The sequence below is a fragment of the Alligator sinensis genome, unplaced genomic scaffold (genome assembly GCF_000455745.1).
Source record: "Alligator sinensis unplaced genomic scaffold, ASM45574v1 scaffold10_1, whole genome shotgun sequence".
NCBI lineage: Eukaryota > Metazoa > Chordata > Crocodylia > Alligatoridae > Alligator > Alligator sinensis.
Genome location: NW_005842169.1, coordinates 23,998 through 43,784, shown reverse-complemented (window position 1 = coordinate 43,784; position 19,787 = coordinate 23,998). Strand labels below are relative to the sequence as shown.

At 43.0% G+C, this 19,787-nt stretch overlaps 1 protein-coding gene across 1 annotated transcript in view; it reads left to right on the top strand.

Moving 5' to 3' along the window:
- Positions 1-19,787, top strand: part of LOC102384441 (fibrillin-2-like) — a 231,092-nt gene that overhangs the window by 192,265 nt on the left and 19,040 nt on the right. The window contains exons 19-22 of the mRNA XM_025206706.1: positions 2,575-2,694; positions 9,862-9,999; positions 11,420-11,470; positions 12,014-12,139. Coding sequence (XP_025062491.1) covers positions 2,575-2,694; positions 9,862-9,999; positions 11,420-11,470; positions 12,014-12,139 — 435 coding nt within the window. The remainder of the gene's footprint in view (positions 1-2,574; positions 2,695-9,861; positions 10,000-11,419; positions 11,471-12,013; positions 12,140-19,787) is intronic.

Here is a 19,787-nt window from a genome sequence, read left to right as displayed (position 1 = left end):
CGCCATGGCAGGGGGTCGGACTAAATGATCTGCCCAGGTCCCTTCGGACCCTAGAAACTATGAAACTATGAAACTATGAAGTGGGAAACTGCTCCCCCTTCCCACCCTCTGCCCCCCAGCTCCCTCCAGTATCTGACACCCAATAATTTTGATTCTTCTGCAACTAACATTTTGGAACTTACACTTATGCCTAGGTGATTTTCTTCCCCTATAAGCATCTAGCAGGCCATGATGAAGCCTGTTGAGCATGCTAAGTTGAGAAGCATTGAGTGAGCTATGCCAAATCCGAAACCATGTGAAGTGCCAAAAACTGCAATTATATAGCTACATAAGTATCATTTAGGTGTGGGAAAGGGAAATAGGTTATGGCCCTAAATGTATGTTCTTCCCTTCCTGGGTACTTGACTTTAGTCCCTGTGGTTGTATTTGTAGAACTGCTAAGCATGCACAGCTGCACTTGAAATCAGTAGAAACTGTGCTTATGTTTGGGCTTATATAATTCTTTGTATCCTGAAAAATTAAGCTGTAATCTTACCACATTGTGCATTAACCATTAGAGACAATTTTTTACGTTAACCTCTCTTTCTCTATACATTAGTTCTCTTTCTGTACAATGGAGGAAATTATTTCCCACTGGGGAAAATGCTTATGAAACACTCAGTTAAAATAATGTTGAACACGACACAAAGTCCATTCAGAAAATTAATATTTCTGTCTCCAGAGCAATGCAGTACATAAGGTTGAGGATGCCACATTGAGAAAGAAACAAAAATACAGGGTTTTTTTTCCAGTGAATTCCATCCATCTTGTACACTGAATGATATTTGGAAAAATATTGCCTTTGATCACATTATTAAAGATTTTATCATAATGCATGTGCATAAAGGAAACAAATTAAAGTTGCAATGGCAGGCATAATGTTTTTTTCCTAACTTGTCAGTGGCTGACTTTACAATGTAGATGTCCTTTAATATAATTTTATATATGAATTTTTTATATAACAGTTCTGTTGATCACTCATATGCCTTTGAAAAGAAGGTGGTACATTTCCTAAGCCTAAGAAGGTGGCTCAGATATGATATCTGCTCATTTTTAAATAATGCCTTGCAATGTAATGTAAGATGGCAGAAGGCACTGGATATGCAGATTCTTCCCAAGTCAGTTGTATCCTGAGGATCATTTAGCATTTAATTTAATGTTTAAGAATTCAGTGGCATCACAACAGGGAACAGGAAGCTTGCATTTATTCTCAGAAGCAACAGTTCTGTATGGTAGCAGGAAGGAATGCTGCTATTCCCTAAAAATTGACAAGGACCAAGTCCTACTCGATGTATTTAGGTGAACAGTCCCATCGTAGATTTGTGAGATTTGACCCTTAAAAACTGCACTTTCTTTTGAGGGTAATAGGAGATATCAAAGTCTCTGAAGGTTTATGTTTTCTAGGTATTTTCTATCATTTTAATATAATACATATGCAATTTGGTCAATGGTTTATGTGCATATTTGTTCTTACAACTTCAGAAGCCCATACAAGTCAAGAGCACTGAAGATTTGATATGACGTAATGCATGAAGTGGGAAATGGTACCTTTGGTACTACTTCTGCAAAATAAATTAAATAGTTTGTGTTATCTTTAAAAGCAGCCATTGATGCTATTACTGCTTTAATAGATCCTGCATTTCATTTTTAATTAATTTGTGCCAGACTATTTAAGTTTATGAGCTTGGCCTTAGTCACTACTTGAGAACATAAGTACACTCTAAAACTTTCATAACTGACCCACAACAGGAACTATCTAGTTGAATTAGGATTTCTAATTTGATTTAGGATCCAAATAAAAAATGAAATTGGTGAACTGCAGGAAGACATGGGTATGTACCCATGAGTGTTCTTCAGAAGAATTTGCTAGGGTTTGTTTTTTTTTAACTAATTTTTTTTCCCTAAAAATGCTAATATTATCAGCAGGGGCTCTATTTCTACATTTAGTCAGACTTAAAAAGCAAACAAACCTCAAAGAGTGAAAGGAAGAAAGAGTAAGGGATGAAGAGGAATACCATTTGCAGCATTACAGTTTTAGTCTGATTTCTTGAGCACTTTCCAGGACTATGGCCAGCATTGTAATATTTTGTTTCTGAGAGGGTTTTCTTAATACTTCCAAAGCCTCATGGAGCCATAAATGACAGAAACAATAAAACCTATGTTTGTGCACAGTACATTGTGGCTCGGAATGTGTTGTTTTCCATAAAAAAGGGATTCTGATTTCTCGCAGGACAATCATAATTGATTCTGGAAAACCTTTTAGTCCAAGTTCGTGGAAGTCTTTTGTCTTTATAGGAAAGAGCCATTTAATTAGCACTTTGAATATATGTACATATACATGCATATGGCCGTCCCTTACATGTGCTGTACCTCACGTTCTATAAAAGCAAAAAAAAAAAGGGCAGGGGGGGGGAGGGAAAAATGAACCAAGTTAAGCATGCATGCTGGTATATCATGGTTCACAGCAGCATTTCTACAACGTAATATTTTCCAGAAACAGCAGTCCTAACAGCATCTCTCCCTTCTGGATTATAGATATAAATGAATGTGAAAGCAGCCCGTGTGTCAATGGCGCCTGCAGAAACAATCTTGGTTCTTTCAACTGTGAGTGTTCACCTGGCAGCAAGCTGGATTCTACTGGACTGATCTGCATTGGTAGGTTTTTTTTATGTGTTTTCTTTTTCTTTTTTTTAATTAGCACTAATCAAATTGATAGCATTGATTTTTAAATGTAACATCAAAACAAACAAACAAAAAGAGTCCTAGTAATTTGCACTTAGTAATAGACTGTCACGGGGTTGGCTGTGAAGCCTTTTTTACTTGCTTTGTGGATTAGATTGATCGAATGCAGACTAGTTTGCCTGTTTCCTTGGAAGCAGTAACAAACTAAGAGCTAGATATGCCGCTTTCTTTGACAGTATTTAAGCTATTTTCATGTATACAAGCCCTGAGTAGGCTGAAGGAGGTACAGGCTATGCCCCTTATCCGTGAGAGAGAGTTAGGGAGAAGTGTGAATAGGTATCAGTTCCATTATTAACACTGGTGGTTATTTTCTCCCAGACGATAAGATATCAGTTTAACTATGGCTGTTGTCCAAGAAGCTATCATAACAAAGTTAATACCACATCGTACCTTTCCTTTGCTCAGGCCGTGGAAGGTTTCCTCTGAATTCATCTGGAATCTTCCTGAATCTTACCTGGTTACAAGTGTTGGCATGATTTGTGGAATACACGTTGTTACACGTATCCTTAGTTGATGATGATCTGGTAAATCAGGTGTTGATTGGATTTGGTTAGAACTAGCAGCATGCTTTGAAAGAGTTGATTGCAGGGTGACCTCACCATACCTACTGGAGTTTTCAAGGCATATTTATCAGTGGATTTGTTCCTACATTTTTAAAGGCTTTGGAAGATGATAGACCCTTATTTACCTCAAGTGCCCACAAATTTCCACTATCATCTTAATAGTGCAGTGCGGTTAAGGATATTGTGAGATGGGTTGAGGTGGAACATTTTTAATGTTTTGAATTGAAACTTTTAGTTTTCTTTGATTCTCATGGGGTGCATCTGTACATGTGCTTTACTGCAAACTTGACTAATTAGCTCCACAGTAACATATCACTGTCAACATGGGCACCCATATTAGCATCCAGAACAGGTACTATCCTATGGCAGAGTAATTTACGCTGCCACAGTGCACGTGTAGACAGTGACCGGGGCTGGCTGGGGCACAAGGGTGCTACAGTGCGGGGACTGCCTACAGGCTAGCCCCACACTGTAGCACCCTTGTGCCCCAGCGAGCCCCTCTGCCACCTGACGCTGCCACCCAGAGCCCAGGGCTGACTGCTTGACCTACTGCCAGCCAGAGGCTGCTTCGCCACTCCAAATTGCTGGGAGCTCGGGCACAAGGTTGGCAAAGGCCTTCAGCAAGGCAGCAGCCCTGGGCTTCAGGAGGGTGGATTTCAATGAGGTAAGAAGAATAGTTGGGGAGGCACTGAGGTCCCGGAGGGGAGAGGAGTCGGGTGTCCAAGAAGAGTGGTTGTTCCTTAAGGAGACGATCCTCCAAGCCCAAAGGGAGGTAATCCCAACATGGATCAAAGGGGGCAAGACAATAGCACCCTTGTGCCCCAGCGAGCCCCTCTGCCACCTGACGCTGCCACCCAGAGCCCAGGGCTGACTGCTTGACCTACTGCCAGCCAGAGGCTGCTTCGCCACTCCAAATTGCTGGGAGCTCGGGCACAAGGTTAGCTAAAAAGGAGGCATACACCCCATGGAAGGGAGGGGCCATCACCAGGGAGGACTATACCTCGGTTGCTCGGGGCTGTAGGGGGGTGTTCAGGAAGGCCAAGGTAGAGATGGAACTGGGACTAGCTACCCAGATCAAGGACAACAAGAAGTTCTTTTTTAAATACATAGGGGGTAAAAAGAAGGTACCGGGTAATGCGGGGCCTCTGCAGGACATGCTAGGAAATCTGATTGTCACACCAGACAGCAAAGCTAACCTATTTAACAATTTCTTTGCCTCCATTTTTCTGAGCAGGGACCGGGGCACCCCCCCGCACTGGGACCCCCATAGGCCCCAAGGGAGGCGCACCCAGGCCTAGGGTCGGTGAGGACCTAGTCAGGGAACTTCTGGAGGGACTGGACGTATTTAAATCAGCAGGTCCTGACGATCTCCACCCCAGAGTGCTGAGGAAATTAGCAGAGATCATTGTGGAACCCTTGGCACGGCTCTACAAGAACTCATGGTGCTCTGGCGTGGTGCCAGAGGACTGGAAAAGGGACAATGTGGTTCCTATTTTCAAAAAAGGGAGGAAGGAGGACCCAGGAAACTATAGGCCAGTCAGTCTTACCTCAATCCTAGGTAAGCTTTTTGAGAGAATTATCCTGACGCATGTCCGCGAGGGGCCAGCAGGGGAGATTATGCTTAGGGGCAATCAACATGGGTTTATTAGAGGCAGGTCCTGTCAGACCAACCTGGTGGCCTTTTGTGACTAGGTCACAAAATCCTTAGACACAGGTGTAGCAGTGGATGTAGTCTTTCTGGACTTTAGGAAGGCCTTCGACACTGTCTCTCACCCCATTCTCATTAAAAAACTAGGAGACTGTTTTTTCGACACCTACACAGTCAAATGGGTCACTAGTTGGCTGGAGGGCCACACCCAGAGAGTGGTGGTGGACGGGTCTTATTCGACCCATCCCTGGAGGGATGTGGGCAGTGGGGTTCCGCAGGGCTCGGTCCTCAGACCCACACTGTTCAACATCTTCATCAGCGACTTGGACGGGGTTGTAAAAAGCACCCTGTTCAAATTTGCAGATGACACTAAGATGTGGGGAGAAGTGGGCACTCTAGAAGGGAGAAATAGGCTGCAATCGGATCTAGACAGGTTACAGGAGTGGGCAGATGAGAACAGGAAATGTTTCAACACTGACAAGTACAAGGTACTGCACCTGGGGAGGAAGAACCAGCAGCATACCTACAGGCTGGGGAACTCCCTTCTCGTCAGTGCAGAGGCAGAAAAGGACCTTGGAGTCATTATTGATGCCAAAATGAAATGGGTCGACAGTGTGGGGACACGGTCAGGAAGGCCAACCGTACCTTGTCATGCTATCTTGTCATGCATCCACAGATGCATCTCAAGCAGGTCCAAGGAGATGATCCTCCCCCTCTATGTGACACTGGTCAGGCCGCAGTTGGAGTACTGCATCCAGTTCTGGGTGCCGCACTTCAGGAGGGATGTGGACAACATGGAAAGGGTCCAGAGGAGGGCCACCTGCATGATCAGGGGGCAGCAGGGCAGGTCCTACGAGGAGAGGCTATGGGACCTGAACCTGTTCAGTCTCCACAAGAGAAGGCTGAGAGGGGATCTACTGGCTGTTTACAAACTAGTCAGGGGAGACCAGCAGGCATTGGGGGAGTCCCTGTTCCCCCGAGCACTACCAGAAGTGACAAGGAATAATGGTCACAAGCTGGCAGAGGGTAGATTCAGGCTAAATATCAGGAGGTGCTACTTCACAGTCAGGGCGGCTAGGATCTGGAACCAAATTCCATGAGAAGTGGTGCTGGCTCCTACCCTGGGGGTCTTTAAGAGGAGGCTAGATGAACACCTTGCCGGGGTCATTTAACTCCAGTACTCTTTCCTGCCATGGCAGGGGGTCAGACTTGATCTGCTCAGGTCCCTTCCGACCCTGCCAACTATGAAACAACATATAAATGCTGTACCCAGGAGCAGCTTACTCTGGTGTGAGCTATGCCAGAGCTTATTGTATACGGGTAATTGTACACATAGATGCTCTAAAGATCAGGGGTGAGCAATTATTTGGGCCCATGAGCCACATAACCAGTTTTGGGGAGCTGTTACAGGCTGGTCAGCACCCCCTACCTTGCGACAGCTCATCAAATGTGGAGTCCACGGGCCTAAAGCTCCTCCCTGCCACTGCTGCCACCACCAGTGCCCAGAAACAGCTTTAGCGCACAGTGGCCCCTGGCCCCAGCCCACCCCATGCCTGCTCTAGACTCACCCCAGCCAGAGTGGACCAGCTTTGGACCAGCCGGGACCCAAACACACAGCCCCATTCCCAGCCTCAGCCTGCCCTATACCTGTTCCCCACCTGCCCTGGCCAAAGCGAACCAGCTCCAGACCAGCCCAGAACCCATGTACACAACCCCAGCCCTGGCCTGCTCTGCACCTGCTTTGGACCAGCCTGCCGACAGTGAACGGTGGCGGCCAGGCAGAAGCTGCTGCTGGGTGCAGGGGAAAGGTGACTGCCTCCTCCTCACCGCTGCTTGGCCCTTCTCGCTGCAGTTGCCTGCACCTGGGCTGCCCTATGGCTTGTCCCCACTACCATCACTGCCTTGCTGGGTGGCCCGGAGGCAACCGTGACGGTGGTGGAGAGGAGTTGCACAGCAGCTTGGGCACAGGCTCTGGGTGGCCACAGCAAGAAGGGCCCGCCCATGATGAGGGAGAACAGCCACTTTTCCCCCATGCCCAGCAGCAGCTTCTGCCTGGCTGGTGCTGCTACCACCGCTGCTTGTCATGGGCGGGCCGGTCTGGAGCGGGTGCAGGGTAGGCTGGGGTTTGGGTTCTGAATGGTCTGGAGCTGATTCACTCTAACCAGGGGAGGTCCGAAGCGGGTGTGGGGCAGGCCAGGGCTGGGGTTGTGCATGTGGGTCCCCACCAGTCTCCATAGGGCTGGGGCTGGGGCCAAGGCTGGCAGCAACAATCAGAAGAAGCCACCCCAGCTCCACTGCATACCTGGGCCAGGCAGGACCTAGAGACCTGCGATTGGCCAGTCAAAGTTCTTCTGTGGGCCATATTTTCCCCACCCCTGCTATAGAGGGAGAGCACTGAACCAGACATCTCTAGAGTGATATATCCCCTGTTTAGTATCCTCTCTGGCATCCACCATTGTTGAGTTAGGGATTCCAGAGGAAACATCTCCAACCATTCTGTTCAATAGCCATTAACCAAGCTATCATCCATGAATTTATCCAGTCCCTTTTTTTTAACCTGGCTATGCCATCTGCCTCCTTCACTTCCTGTGGCATTGCATTCTACATGTTAACTATGCATTGCATAAAAAGTACTTCCTCTTGTTAGTTGTAAACCTGTCGCCTACTGATTTTCACTGAGCGTCTCCTAGTTCTAGTATTCTGAGAAGAAAGAGAAGACTTCAGTCACTAAGGAATCTAAATTCATCACCTTTCATAAACATTCTATCTAACAGTGGGCGTGTCTACATGTGCATTAGTTAATGCACATTAGATCTAGCACCTCCATTGTGAGGTACTAGGAAAATGCTCATTAGCCTGTTTTAATGCACATTAACTAAGGAGCATGGCTGTTAAGTGACACTTAATGTGCATTAGCCTGTTTTAATATGCATTAACTAAATAACATGTTTTTTTCCGTGACACTTTAGTAAGCATTAAAATAAGTTAATTTGCATTAAAGATCACATGTAGATGTGGCCACTATGTTTTAAACTACTGCTTTTAAATATTTAAATATTGTTTCATTTCCCTTCACCATAATAATTTTTACAAACGAGTGCAACTTAAGAGAACTGTAGTGCTTACTGGAATGCTATTGAATAACCTAATGAGTCAAGAGAATAGTGAAATTGTTTGTAAAATGGAATAAGATATATTGTCTGATAAGATATATTCTTTTGGGGAATTATACTGCAGTAGGAAAACTTCCATTTTTTCTGTGAAATACTAGTTATACCGTTCTGAGTTACAGTTTGTAAAATTCTCATAGAGTACACAAAGCAGGAAGTTGCCATCTGCCTGTAGCATGTACATATTCTTATTCAGGTCAGAATCAAAGAAATGCAAGTGGCAGAAGAATGCTTTGATGCTCAGTAATAAATAACTTTCTCACCAGTCACAGTGACTGCCCTTTTGCGAATTTTGTCTGAACAACAAAGACTATAGAAAATAAAGGAAATTAACTCATAGTCTGAAATAAGATAAGACTAACAGACTTTGGCAGGAAGATTCAAATACAGCCGATGTGAAGAAAATCACCTGATAATCGTATACTTGAAATCATTTTGCACTGTATTACTTTGACATGTTGGCTTCATAAAATTAAAATTAGCCACAGGAAAAGCTAGCTTTATTCACAAAGAATTTCTAATAAAGCAGGAAGTAAATTCACTCTTGGTATAAAGGATACATTTTCTCTGTTTTAGCATTTTAGCAATGAGTTAAAACTGGATGGCAATTTGTGTGTGTGTGTGTGTGTGTGTGTGTGTGTGTGTGTGTGTGTCTAGATATGATAAACTAAAATTAGTGGATCAGATGAATTCCTGATGCAATTCTAAGGCAATGAGATTACATCAGGGAACAATTTGACCTATTTATTCCAAGGATAAATTCCAAGGAGTGTTTTGTCTCAGGCAGAAGCAATGCCTATCGGCAGTCCACAGAACACAAGAGGAGCATGGTTGCTGGCCTCCCCAACCTCCACACCTGTTGTCTAATGCAGAATCCCTATGTCTCACTGGCATGCCCATGAGGCATCAGCTGGAGATACCCTCTCTGCCTTGGGGCAGGTGGGGAAGGGTGAAGGAAAGGAGTCTCCTATTGCCCCATGGCTGGAGAACCTGCCTTTGCGGTGACTTTATAACTAGAGCGCATCCTTGTAATGCTGCGTTTTTGTAGCACTGCAGAGTACTGAGACACTGACTGCCCAGTCCCTAAAACAACTTCATTGCTTATTATCAAAAGTTGGCACGCACAGAATGGAGGCTCTTTTATGGTAGCATGGCATTGAGACATGCCCTAAGTCTCTCTGACTTTCCGTGAGAGTTCAACTCTTTCAAATCTATATGACTAAGTAGCATTTGGTCTTTTAATCTTACTCAACAAATTTATTTCTAGTGTAATTCTAATGAAATCACTGGGCTTACACCAAGTGGTATCTTTTCCATAGCACATTTTCATTTTCTGAATGCTGTTTTAAAATTGACTTTACCTTTCAGTGCAGTTTGAAATGATTAGTTAGTATATGTTACAGTGTTTGTGAAGTAGTGTAGAAAGAATACATATGAACATGTAGACCTATTCACAAAACTTAATGCCAGATACTGTACATTTTGATCCTAGTCAGCTTAGAACTCCTGCTTTGGCTGGAGCTACTCCGAGTTTACATGAGCACAGCAGAATTTGCAGTTTGGCCTTATAGCAATTTTTATGAACATTTTTTGGATTATTTAAGTTATATTTGTGCTAATAATAATAAACCCATAATCCTAATTAAACATAGCACGTAAATACCTGAGAGCTCCCTGTTCTTTTTCTAATCCACTGCAGATAGTCTTAAGGGAACATGCTGGCTGAACATCCAAGACGGTCGTTGTGAAGTGAACATCAATGGTGCTACGCTGAAATCTGAATGCTGTGCAACATTAGGAGCTGCGTGGGGTAGCCCTTGTGAACGATGTGAATTAGGTATGGTTCTGTGCTGTTTTAGGGGGGAAGGGCAGAAATGTCATCAGATAAAATAATTCTTCCTTAAACAAAGCATCTTCCTTAACAGAGTATTTTCAGTAAAAAGATGATAATATGAGGACTTAATGACTTCTGTGCTTCACTGTGTGAATCCCTTTATAACCCACAAAGCCCACCAATTGTTTATATTTTTAATGGATTTCTACAAGGGTAGATTCTTGTCATCTGTGGTGCAGATGTAGGCAGAGAGATGCGTAGGCAGGGAGATGGTATGGTGAAAAGAGGCTGGTGAAAAGTCTATAAGGGGACTGTATCTAGAAGGCTGCTGACACTCAGGGTGCCTGCACACAAGCATGGGGGCTGCTCTATGTGCTGTAATTATGTGTCAGAGCATACTTAATTAATTGTCAAACAAGCTTTAGTTCAAGCTCCCCTACCACCATTTTGAAGGTGGGGGGGGACACAGATACACGAGATGCTGCAGCACTTTATTTGGAGCGGCTCTTAAAGCACAGCCCCCTCCCACCCCACCCTCCCGCACTCCTGAAGTACATGTAAAAGTGTCCTCTGTTCCCAGGTGGTTTAAAACACAAAACATCTGCGTTAATGCTGTTATTAGCTGTAGGGTAGCAGCTGTTATTAGCTGTAGGGTAGATAGAATTCACCTAACAAGTTAATAATGCTACTCATCACTAAGTCCATGTTAGGCAATTTCAGCTCTTGCTTTTTAAATAGGACCTTAATACATTCCACTTAACATCTTTCTTTTTTTACTATAAGGTTGGATGGGACTGGGGAGAAAGGTCACAACATTTCTGGTTCTAACTAAGAGTATCTAAGCCCTACATCTTCATGGAACCTGCTTTTCTCTCCCCACTGCTTCCTGCATTCAGATGTTTTGAGAACCCTAAAAAGTCAAGTACTTGCTTGTCTGAGTTCACTGGGCATTGATTTACAGTGCAGAAGCCTTCAGTAGTTGCACTGCTTACTGAGATGGCGTTGTTATTTCTGCAGGAAGGTATACTAAAAATAATCTCAGGAAGCTAGGATGAAGAGAGAGAACATAAGTAGCTTGTATATGTATGTGATATGTGTATAAAATAAAGAAGTTATGATTACCTCTTATCTCTAGTAGGGTTTGATCTTGTAAGGGACTGAGCATTCTACCTGCAACATAGCAAGGCTCTTAAGAGAGAGCATGACTTAATTCCTGAGACTACTTACTAGCTTATAGCTACACATGTGCTTCAGTGCATTTCTGGATTAGAGTCAAAGCACGCAGCACCTCACAAGCTATTAGGGATCCAGTGGAGAAAAGTTACAAAGAAAAAGTACCTTTCCCCCTTATTAACTGTTACGATTCTATAATATTGTGCAGCTCTATCATTCCAAATCAATGATGTATTGGTTTTGTTTCCAGACACTGCTTGCCCAAGAGGATTTGCCAGAGTTAAGGGTGTTACCTGTGAAGGTGAAGTTATTTTTTCTTATTCAATACCTGCACTTTTTTGCTAAAAATGGGATAAAGGGAATTTCTTGCTTTTTTGTTATTGGAGGTTTTAAGCACATTAACATGTCATGATTGCCATCACAGGCAGTAAAGGCATTTAGAAAGCACCACCCTACTCTAAGACATTGTAGGAAATCAAGGAAATCTCTATAATAAAGACACAGAGCAACTTAGAAATCTGATATATCCATGTCCTTCAAGGTTCCTTCTATATATAAGTAGAATACTCATGCCTTTACTCACCCCTGCTTAGTGCAGTGGATCATCCCTGGAAAAGGGACTATGGCTTGGCTATCTCTATACAAGGTAAGGATTGGGGCTATTATCAGCCAAATGTAACCCAGAAGAGTCTTCAGATCCTAATACTGTATACATGAAAATCTTCTGATTACCTTCACATAACTTTAAAATCTCAGTAAGGTCTTACAAACCAGTAAAGGCATGGATATCTTGAAAAACAAGTATACTCCCTTAAATGTCTCTCTGTATTTTATTTCACAACAGATGTAAATGAATGCGATGTTTTCCCGGGGGTTTGTCCTAATGGACGGTGTGTTAACAGCAGAGGGTCATTTCACTGTGAGTGTCCTGAAGGCCTGACACTGGATGGAACAGGTCGAGTGTGTTTAGGTAAGAGCAAGGTCGTCTCCTCCTCTAGCAATATAGCTGCCTTCATGTTTTTGTACACTTTAAAATAATGGCAGAAGGAGTGTGAAAGGGTGTTGTACCTGTGAGTTCTGGGCTGCATCCAGAGAAACGTGGATATTTGGTTCCCTGGGAACAACTAGTGATGGCGCACCTTGTGCGCCTGTGCCACGCGTGCTTTGGTGCGCACCAAGTTACCCCGGGTGGGGTAAGGGAGGCTAGGGCAGCACTGGGCTGGCCCCAGCAACCTGACCTGGGGTCCTGGAGGCCTCCCAGGGCTGCAACAGCAATGATCTTGCCACTTGGAGCCTGGCTGGCAGCTGCAGTGCAGCTCCAACCAGCCATGCTCTGGTTTTGAGCGGCACACGCTGCCGGTGGTCAACCCGCCTTTCCCTCCTGTGCTGCTCCCTTGCAGCATGGAGAATAGCTGAAGGTGTGGTATGTGGTGCTGCAGATGAGTCTGTAGCACCACATACCACACAGCCATGCTTGTCTGGATGCAGCCCTCAAGTGCTTTGTGTCTTGAAAGGTATTTTTTAGTCCATGATGTCTAGTACAAAACAGTGTGTGCTGGTTTAGGGAAGAGTTAACCCCTACTTCAAAAATGGACACCTGTAAGGCTTTTTTTTGTTGCCGTTTTGGCTGAAGTATGTGTAGCTCCTAAGCTTACTCTTATCCATTTACAAAAATCTCTATCTTATATTAACCAATGATTTAAACTGAGGATAAGTTGGGAGTGTAGAGTAGTAATGCAACGGGAAGTTAACAACTTTGTGATTCTAGTCAGATCATTCTGTGAAGATTGTCTCTGCTTGACTGTTCCCCCCTCAAGCTAAGCTAGCACAATTCTTGTGTAGATAACTTGAGCTGAAACTGCAGTGAAGGCAAGTACTTGGACTTCAGTTTTTTGTCAGTGGAGGAAACTAATGTTCTGAGCAAAGAAGAAAAACTTTAAAATACTTGAACCTCTATGACTGAAAAACATTAATTTGCACTGACCGGTTTCATTATTAATGTTTCTACTAACCTTTCTTGAATTGGTTTCTGAGAGACAAGAAAAAATGTCTTGTATGTGGCTTGGAAAAGCTGAGGGTTTCATGTTCAAGCATAGTAACTCAGTACTTTCAGAGAAAGGAGCACATTATTCTTCCTGCTAGCACGTAATGCAGCAATTACAGGTGTGTGAGGGGAGGTTTTTGATCCCTCAGTTAGGGTTAACTTTACATTTTATAGTTTTCTGCCAAATCCTGGCGAATCTTGTGGCAAAGTCCTCTGTCCCTCAGAATTGTCAAAGACTTGGGAATTGTCTTTCTTGCTCCCAGCCTGGAAGTACAGCATGGGATGCTTTTGCATCAAGGCCAGTACTTGTGTGTCAGTGGAAGAGCAGTGGACACAGTCTCTCCATGCCTCATAGTCTATTTATTCCACACAGACCTGTGTTGGTTTAGGCCTGTTTTAGATTTTCTCTAAAGGAGTTGGCATCATTTTACTGTGCTGGGCCAGAACTTGTAAGCTGGATTCCTGCCACAGGCCACAAATCCACCCTTCCACCTACCCTGAGATCTCTAGCTGCCTGTGCTTACACTCACTGTAGATATCTAGGCCCTCTGCAGCAAAGTAAGCATAGGCAGGTGAGGGGAGTAGCAGGGAGATCTGCTGAGGAGAGTGCTATGGAGGGGACTGGCAGTTTGTCACAGCTGTGCGCCACTCAATTCGTGAGTTGCCCCAGGCTGGATAGACCTTTTTGGACCAGATCCAAGCTCTTTTTGGGCCAGATCCGGCCTGTGGGCTGTAGGTTGCCCACCCTTGTTCTACAAGTTTATTACTTTCTATCTGAAGTTGAAGCTGGTCCAAGTTACATCTGGCAGCTTCAGGAAGTATCCTGTAATCTGATTGGGACATCTGCTGTTTTCCAAGTGTAGTTTCATGGTTTGGATACATAAAACCTGGCCTGGGGTCCACCTGTCTAGGAGATTCTCACTCCCTATGATGCACTACTACAGTTAGGATCAGAAAAAGACTTTGAGTTTCATCTACCCCTTGTAAAAGCATTCTCCATGCAGTTCTTTCTTTTGCAGCTCTTTCCCCCCTAGGATCTGAAATAGTCTATTTGTTGACCTGTGGGACATACTACAAAGCCCCTCTCTTTGTATGGATGTTGGAGAAGGGCTATGAAGCAGAAGTTGAGAGTGGGGCTTGATTAGTGCAGTGGTTCTCAAACTTGTCAGACCCCAGGCACCCCTAGTTAGACTCAAGGCACCCTTCAGAAAATGCTAGCTCTTAGTTTTCATTTTTTTTTTTGTCTGCTGCAAAGAAATCAGGAACATCATGACAGATTGGAATGATTTTAACACTATGGATTCTTATTTGAAATCTCTGGGTTTATCTTATGAATCATTTTTGCACACTTAATAGTGCTAATGTTGCATGGTACTCTGCAGCACCCTTGAAAAGATCTCAACGCACCCCACTTTGCTGCAGCACTCTGGGTGAGAATTGCTGGTTTAGAGGGTGTGTTAGGGCCTTTGTACACACCACAAAATTGGCCTTTAAAGCAGCTTAAATGCCTTTTAGCACCTCTTTAATGGTGTTGCTGTTTGGACGCTTGGTGGTGTATTCCACTCTAAATGACTTTGTAATGTAGCAAGATAAAATACCTCCGAGGTGTTTTAGTTTACTTCCTAACAGAGTGCTACCCACTGGCACCCGGCCCGGGGGATGCCGCAGCCGCAGAGGGAAACACCGGGCCCTGCACACCTCAGGAGCTGTGCAACCCAGCGGCAGCCCATGCAGGCAGGCTTGACTGACCAAACAAACAAACAAACAAACAAAAAAAGCAGCAAGCAGCTTGCTCCTTTTTTTTTTTCCTTCCCGGAGCCTGCCTGCCTGAGCTGCACATGGGCCTGGTGCTTCCCTCTGTGGCTGTGGGGTGGCCAGTGCTTCCCTCTGCAGCTTTGGTGCCCCCAGGTTGGGTGCCAACGGGCAGGTGCCACCTGTGGGGGTGCTGCCACCGCAGAGGGAAGCACTGGGCCCCGGTGCAGCTCAGGAACTACTCAGCCCACTGGCAGCTCCCCCCTACCACCAGGGAGACAGGTAAGCTCTAAGGATCAGGCCCCTGCCTTTGTGTACACACCACAGGGGTTTAGTTCAGTTTAATTCTCTCTAAATTGAAACGGTGGGTTTTTAAAAACCCACCGTTTCATTTTAGGGAGAACTAAACCAAATTAAACCCCTGTGGCATGTACAAGCACCCTTAGACTGCAAGAATCCCAGGACTGATGTTACCTGCTGACACAAGAAGAGTAGGAGGGAAAAATTCTGTTGCTTTCACTTACCTGTTTTTAAATATGCATCACCCAGAGCTCCCTTTGGTGTGGAGCTTGTAGTAGAGCAAAATCTAAATAAACAAAGAAATATAAAAAAAAATAAAATTTTCCTATAAAGCCACATATGTTCAGTCCTCTTTCAAGAAAATACCTTTTAAAATGGAGGATATTGTAGAAAGTGGCTAATAAGCCTTTTTAAACTGTTGGTTAAGTGTGAAAAGAGCATTTTGCTAAACAGAAAATCAGGTTTTGGACAGGTGCCAGGTAGAATAATCTAAAATTGTTTGTTTGATTTCAGTTTTAGAATGGTTCAGCTTGGATGACTGATGCTGTCTGAGAAATCAAGTGATATGATTTACTCCAGTAGCTTTAAATCTTCCTAGTTCCTCATCCATTTTCAAATTTGTGAGCCTATAAAACTTTTGGAGAGATCTACTGTTTTTTACTATTTTATTGTTGTAACCATCACAGTTATACTTTCATTGTATTTCTCCTAGGAAACATGCATTCAGCTTGGAAATATGACAACCAGAATATTATAATAGCAGCTGAAAACATATTGAATGCATTTAAAAAAGTAATATCCAAAAATAAAGAATTAGAAACAAAGCCTCCAGAAAGTGAGGGGGGAGAGAGGGATGGCAGGGAATCCTTAATTAAGGGAAAAAATCCCACCTGTCAGATCCCAGAAAAAACAAAGTAAGCCTGTGCTGGGCCAGACAATAGTAATAAAGAAAAGGTCAGATGAGTTCAAGCAAATGAAATGTTCCTTAAAGGTTTTTTTGCACTAGGGTCCTTAGAAGATGTGAACTGTAGAGGAGGGCATAGCAAGCTAGCCTTTTTCTTCATACATTGTATTTCCTTTTACAGATTGAACTTGAAAGTGAGTATATTTCATGGTTATCCTTACTTTTGTCCTTTACTTTTTTTTTTATGGTGATGGCACTCCGCATGGTCTAGCCACTTATTTAAGTACCTGATCTCTTTTGAAAATCTGGCACTTAGGGCTTGCTTTTACATGGAACATCTATACATGCTCAAGGACATTGAGGAAATGCATTCTTAACTGATTTTGCACTAATAAGAGCACCAGTCTTCAGTGTTCAACTGCCATGTCACAGAGGCAGATACAAGGCCAAGGAAAGGAGTAATACTCTTATTAATTTGATGAGTATCATTCTTAAGACTTTCTGACATACCCAGAGTCTACACCCCATTCATTTCTGCTTTGCCTGTTTGACAGTAATTGGGCAGCAGAACATATGTCTGACATCTAATTTCAGATGTGCTTAAGCATATGTTTACTCTGCAGACAGCGGCTTTCCACTCCTTGTTCCACATTACACAAAGATCAGCAGAACCAAGGCCTTAGTAATTTCCTTTATTTTCAGAGCAGTTTCATTCTTCATACATTTTTCTAAGCAAGAAAGATGGCAATTTGTTCATTCCATGTTGGCTGTATTTCTAGTTATGCCATATAAATCAGTTGCTATTTGCTTTCTGGGGAGTAGGTGATGCTAATGTTGATGATGTAACGGTGAATAATTTCTGGAAGAAAATTTGAGCTTTTATGTTGCCTGGCTTGCTGGTAATAGTTTATTCTGAACTCCATTGCTGAACTTCAGTACTGGTTTGGCATTAATTTTTCTTATATATATATATATATATTAATTTCTGATGGGTGAAATAAAGGAAAGACAGCGCTCTTCCCTTCCACCCCCAACAACAGCATACTGTTGATTAGCATTCCGTTTGCAGTCTGCTATACCCCTCTGGTCCTGTTCTGTAGTATTGCAAACCAGCTACTCATTCCTTGATTTGTATTTGTGCATTTAATAGCTCCATTTTATGTATAGTATTGGATTGTCTTTGTCCTTCTATAATTTCAACCTATTAAATTCAAACTGTTTTGAGACTACTACTTCAGTTTAGCAAGGTCATTTTCGATCCTAGCTCTACTCTCCAGTTTATCTGCAGCTCCACACAACTTGGTGTCATCTGCAAAATTTCTAAGTGATCACTTAATCCCATCCTCAAAATCATTAAAAAAGATATTAAACAATACTAGGCCCAGGACAGGCCCCTGGGAAATCCCATTTGAGACCTCATCTTAGTTGGACATCAGGCCACTGATGACTATGAGCCATGATGATTCAACCATTCATGCACCCACTTTAAAGTAGCTTTATTTACATTGTATTCCCTTATCTTATTTATAGGGAGACTGTATCAAAAGCCTAGCTAAAATAGAGACGTATCAAATTCATTACTCTCCTCCACCCAAAAACCCCATTACCTTGTCTTAGAAGGAAATCAGGTTAGGCAAGAGCAACTTGTTCTTGACAAATCCATGTTTCATAGATTTCATAGACATTAGGGCTGGAAGGGACCTCGGAAGATCATCGAGTCCAGCCCTCTGCCCAAAGGGCAGGAAGTCAGCTGGGGTCATAGGATCCCAGCAAGATAAGCATCCAGTTTGCTCTTGAAGGTGTTCAATGTAGGCGCTTGAACCACCTCCGGTGGCAGGCTGGTCCAGACCTTGGGGGCTCGGACAGTAAAGAAATTCTTCCTTATGTCCAGCCTGAAACGGTCTTGTAGTAGTTTATGACCATTCGACCTAGTCATCATCCCTTGGGGCGCTCTGGTGAACAAACGTTCCCCCAGATACTGGTGGTCACCCATGATAAACTTATAGGGGCCCATCAGATCACCCCTGAGCCTGCGCTTTTCCAGGCTAAAGAGCCCCAGGGCTCTCAGCCTGTCATCGTAGGGTCGGCTTCCCTGACCTCTGATCATGTTGGTTTTTCCATATTACCTTCCTATTCTCTAAAGTGCTTAGAAATCAATTAATTGGTGATATACATGCGTAGTGTTAACATCTCATAGAAAAAGAGAAAGAACTCAAAATTTGGACTAGCAAATGTTGGTATGTATGCATCTCCACCTGGCTATATGCACCTTTTTATATAGTTTTGCTTAATAGGTTTTATTCAGTCTTTTTTTTTTTTTTACATACTTGATAATGCTATTCCTAATCTCCCCTTTTCTACTATTAATTTTGTACTAACTCCCAAAGAGAAATTTGACAAGGAGCAGTTTGCAGCTCACAGCAGATAGATGGAGGTGATGCTGGCTGGCGTAAGGAAGTTTTATTTTAAGCAATACTACAACTTTACTTTAAGTATGCCACTTCTGCCTGCCAGACTTTATTCAATAAATGTTAGTTTAAATTACAAGGCGTAATTCCTGTTTTATACTACTCAAGCATTTGGACCATGTGATACATTCCTGAACTAAGTGTACTTTCTGCAAACTGTTTAACATACTGGAGTCATTTTAATGGGAGCAAATATATACTGGATTTACTCAAATCTAAGATGACTCTGAATTTAAGATGACCTACCCACAATTAGATCCACGTAAGGGGAAAAAAATTATTTTTATATACAGACCTACTGATAAAAACTACAGCAATACCAGTAAGTCATAAATTTGATATTAGCTTTAATTCAATTCAAGCATTAACTTTACCTATATTAGGTTCTGTCTAGAAAGTGCTACTCCTTTCTTAGATCCTGCAGCTTAGGACTGGTCCCTTCACATGCATCCTCACTCTCACACTCTTCACTGTTCTCATTTTCTTCCTCATCTTCCCACAGAACATCATCTTCTGTTACATCCATGGCATTGGATATACAGCAGTTCTTGAAGCCTTTAATAATGGATTCTGAAGATATCTTTTCCCAAGAAGTCAGAATTCATTGGCAAAGCAGTGCTATGGCTGGCTTCTTAATCTTCCCACCAGGTGTAAGCACTTGGTTCCCTGCCAAGAGCCAGTCTGAGAACTGACACTCTAAATGGTCCTTAAAGGGCTTATTCACCATGACATCTGGTACTTGAAATTGAGGTGTCATACTAGGAGGTATCACTACAAGTTCACAATTTAGTGATAGAATTTTTGATTTAACATCTGGTGAACATACTTGAGAACTTGCTTATCAATTTTAGCACAACAGCCTTGTTTTGGATTTCCAGATATTTTCCATGTGAACTTACCATTTTCTAGTTTCCTTTTAATTGTCTCCATCAATGCACATTTGCTTCAGTAACATTAAACTTCCTTCCCACGTCACAATTATTTGCTTTTCAGCATAATTAATAACCTTCATTTTGAAGTTAGTATCATACATGCACCTCATTTCTTTTGGTATCTTCACATTTTCATAGATTCATAGATTCATAGATGTTAGGGTCGGAAGGGACCTCAATAGATCATCGAGTCTGACCCCCTGCATAAGCAGGAAAGA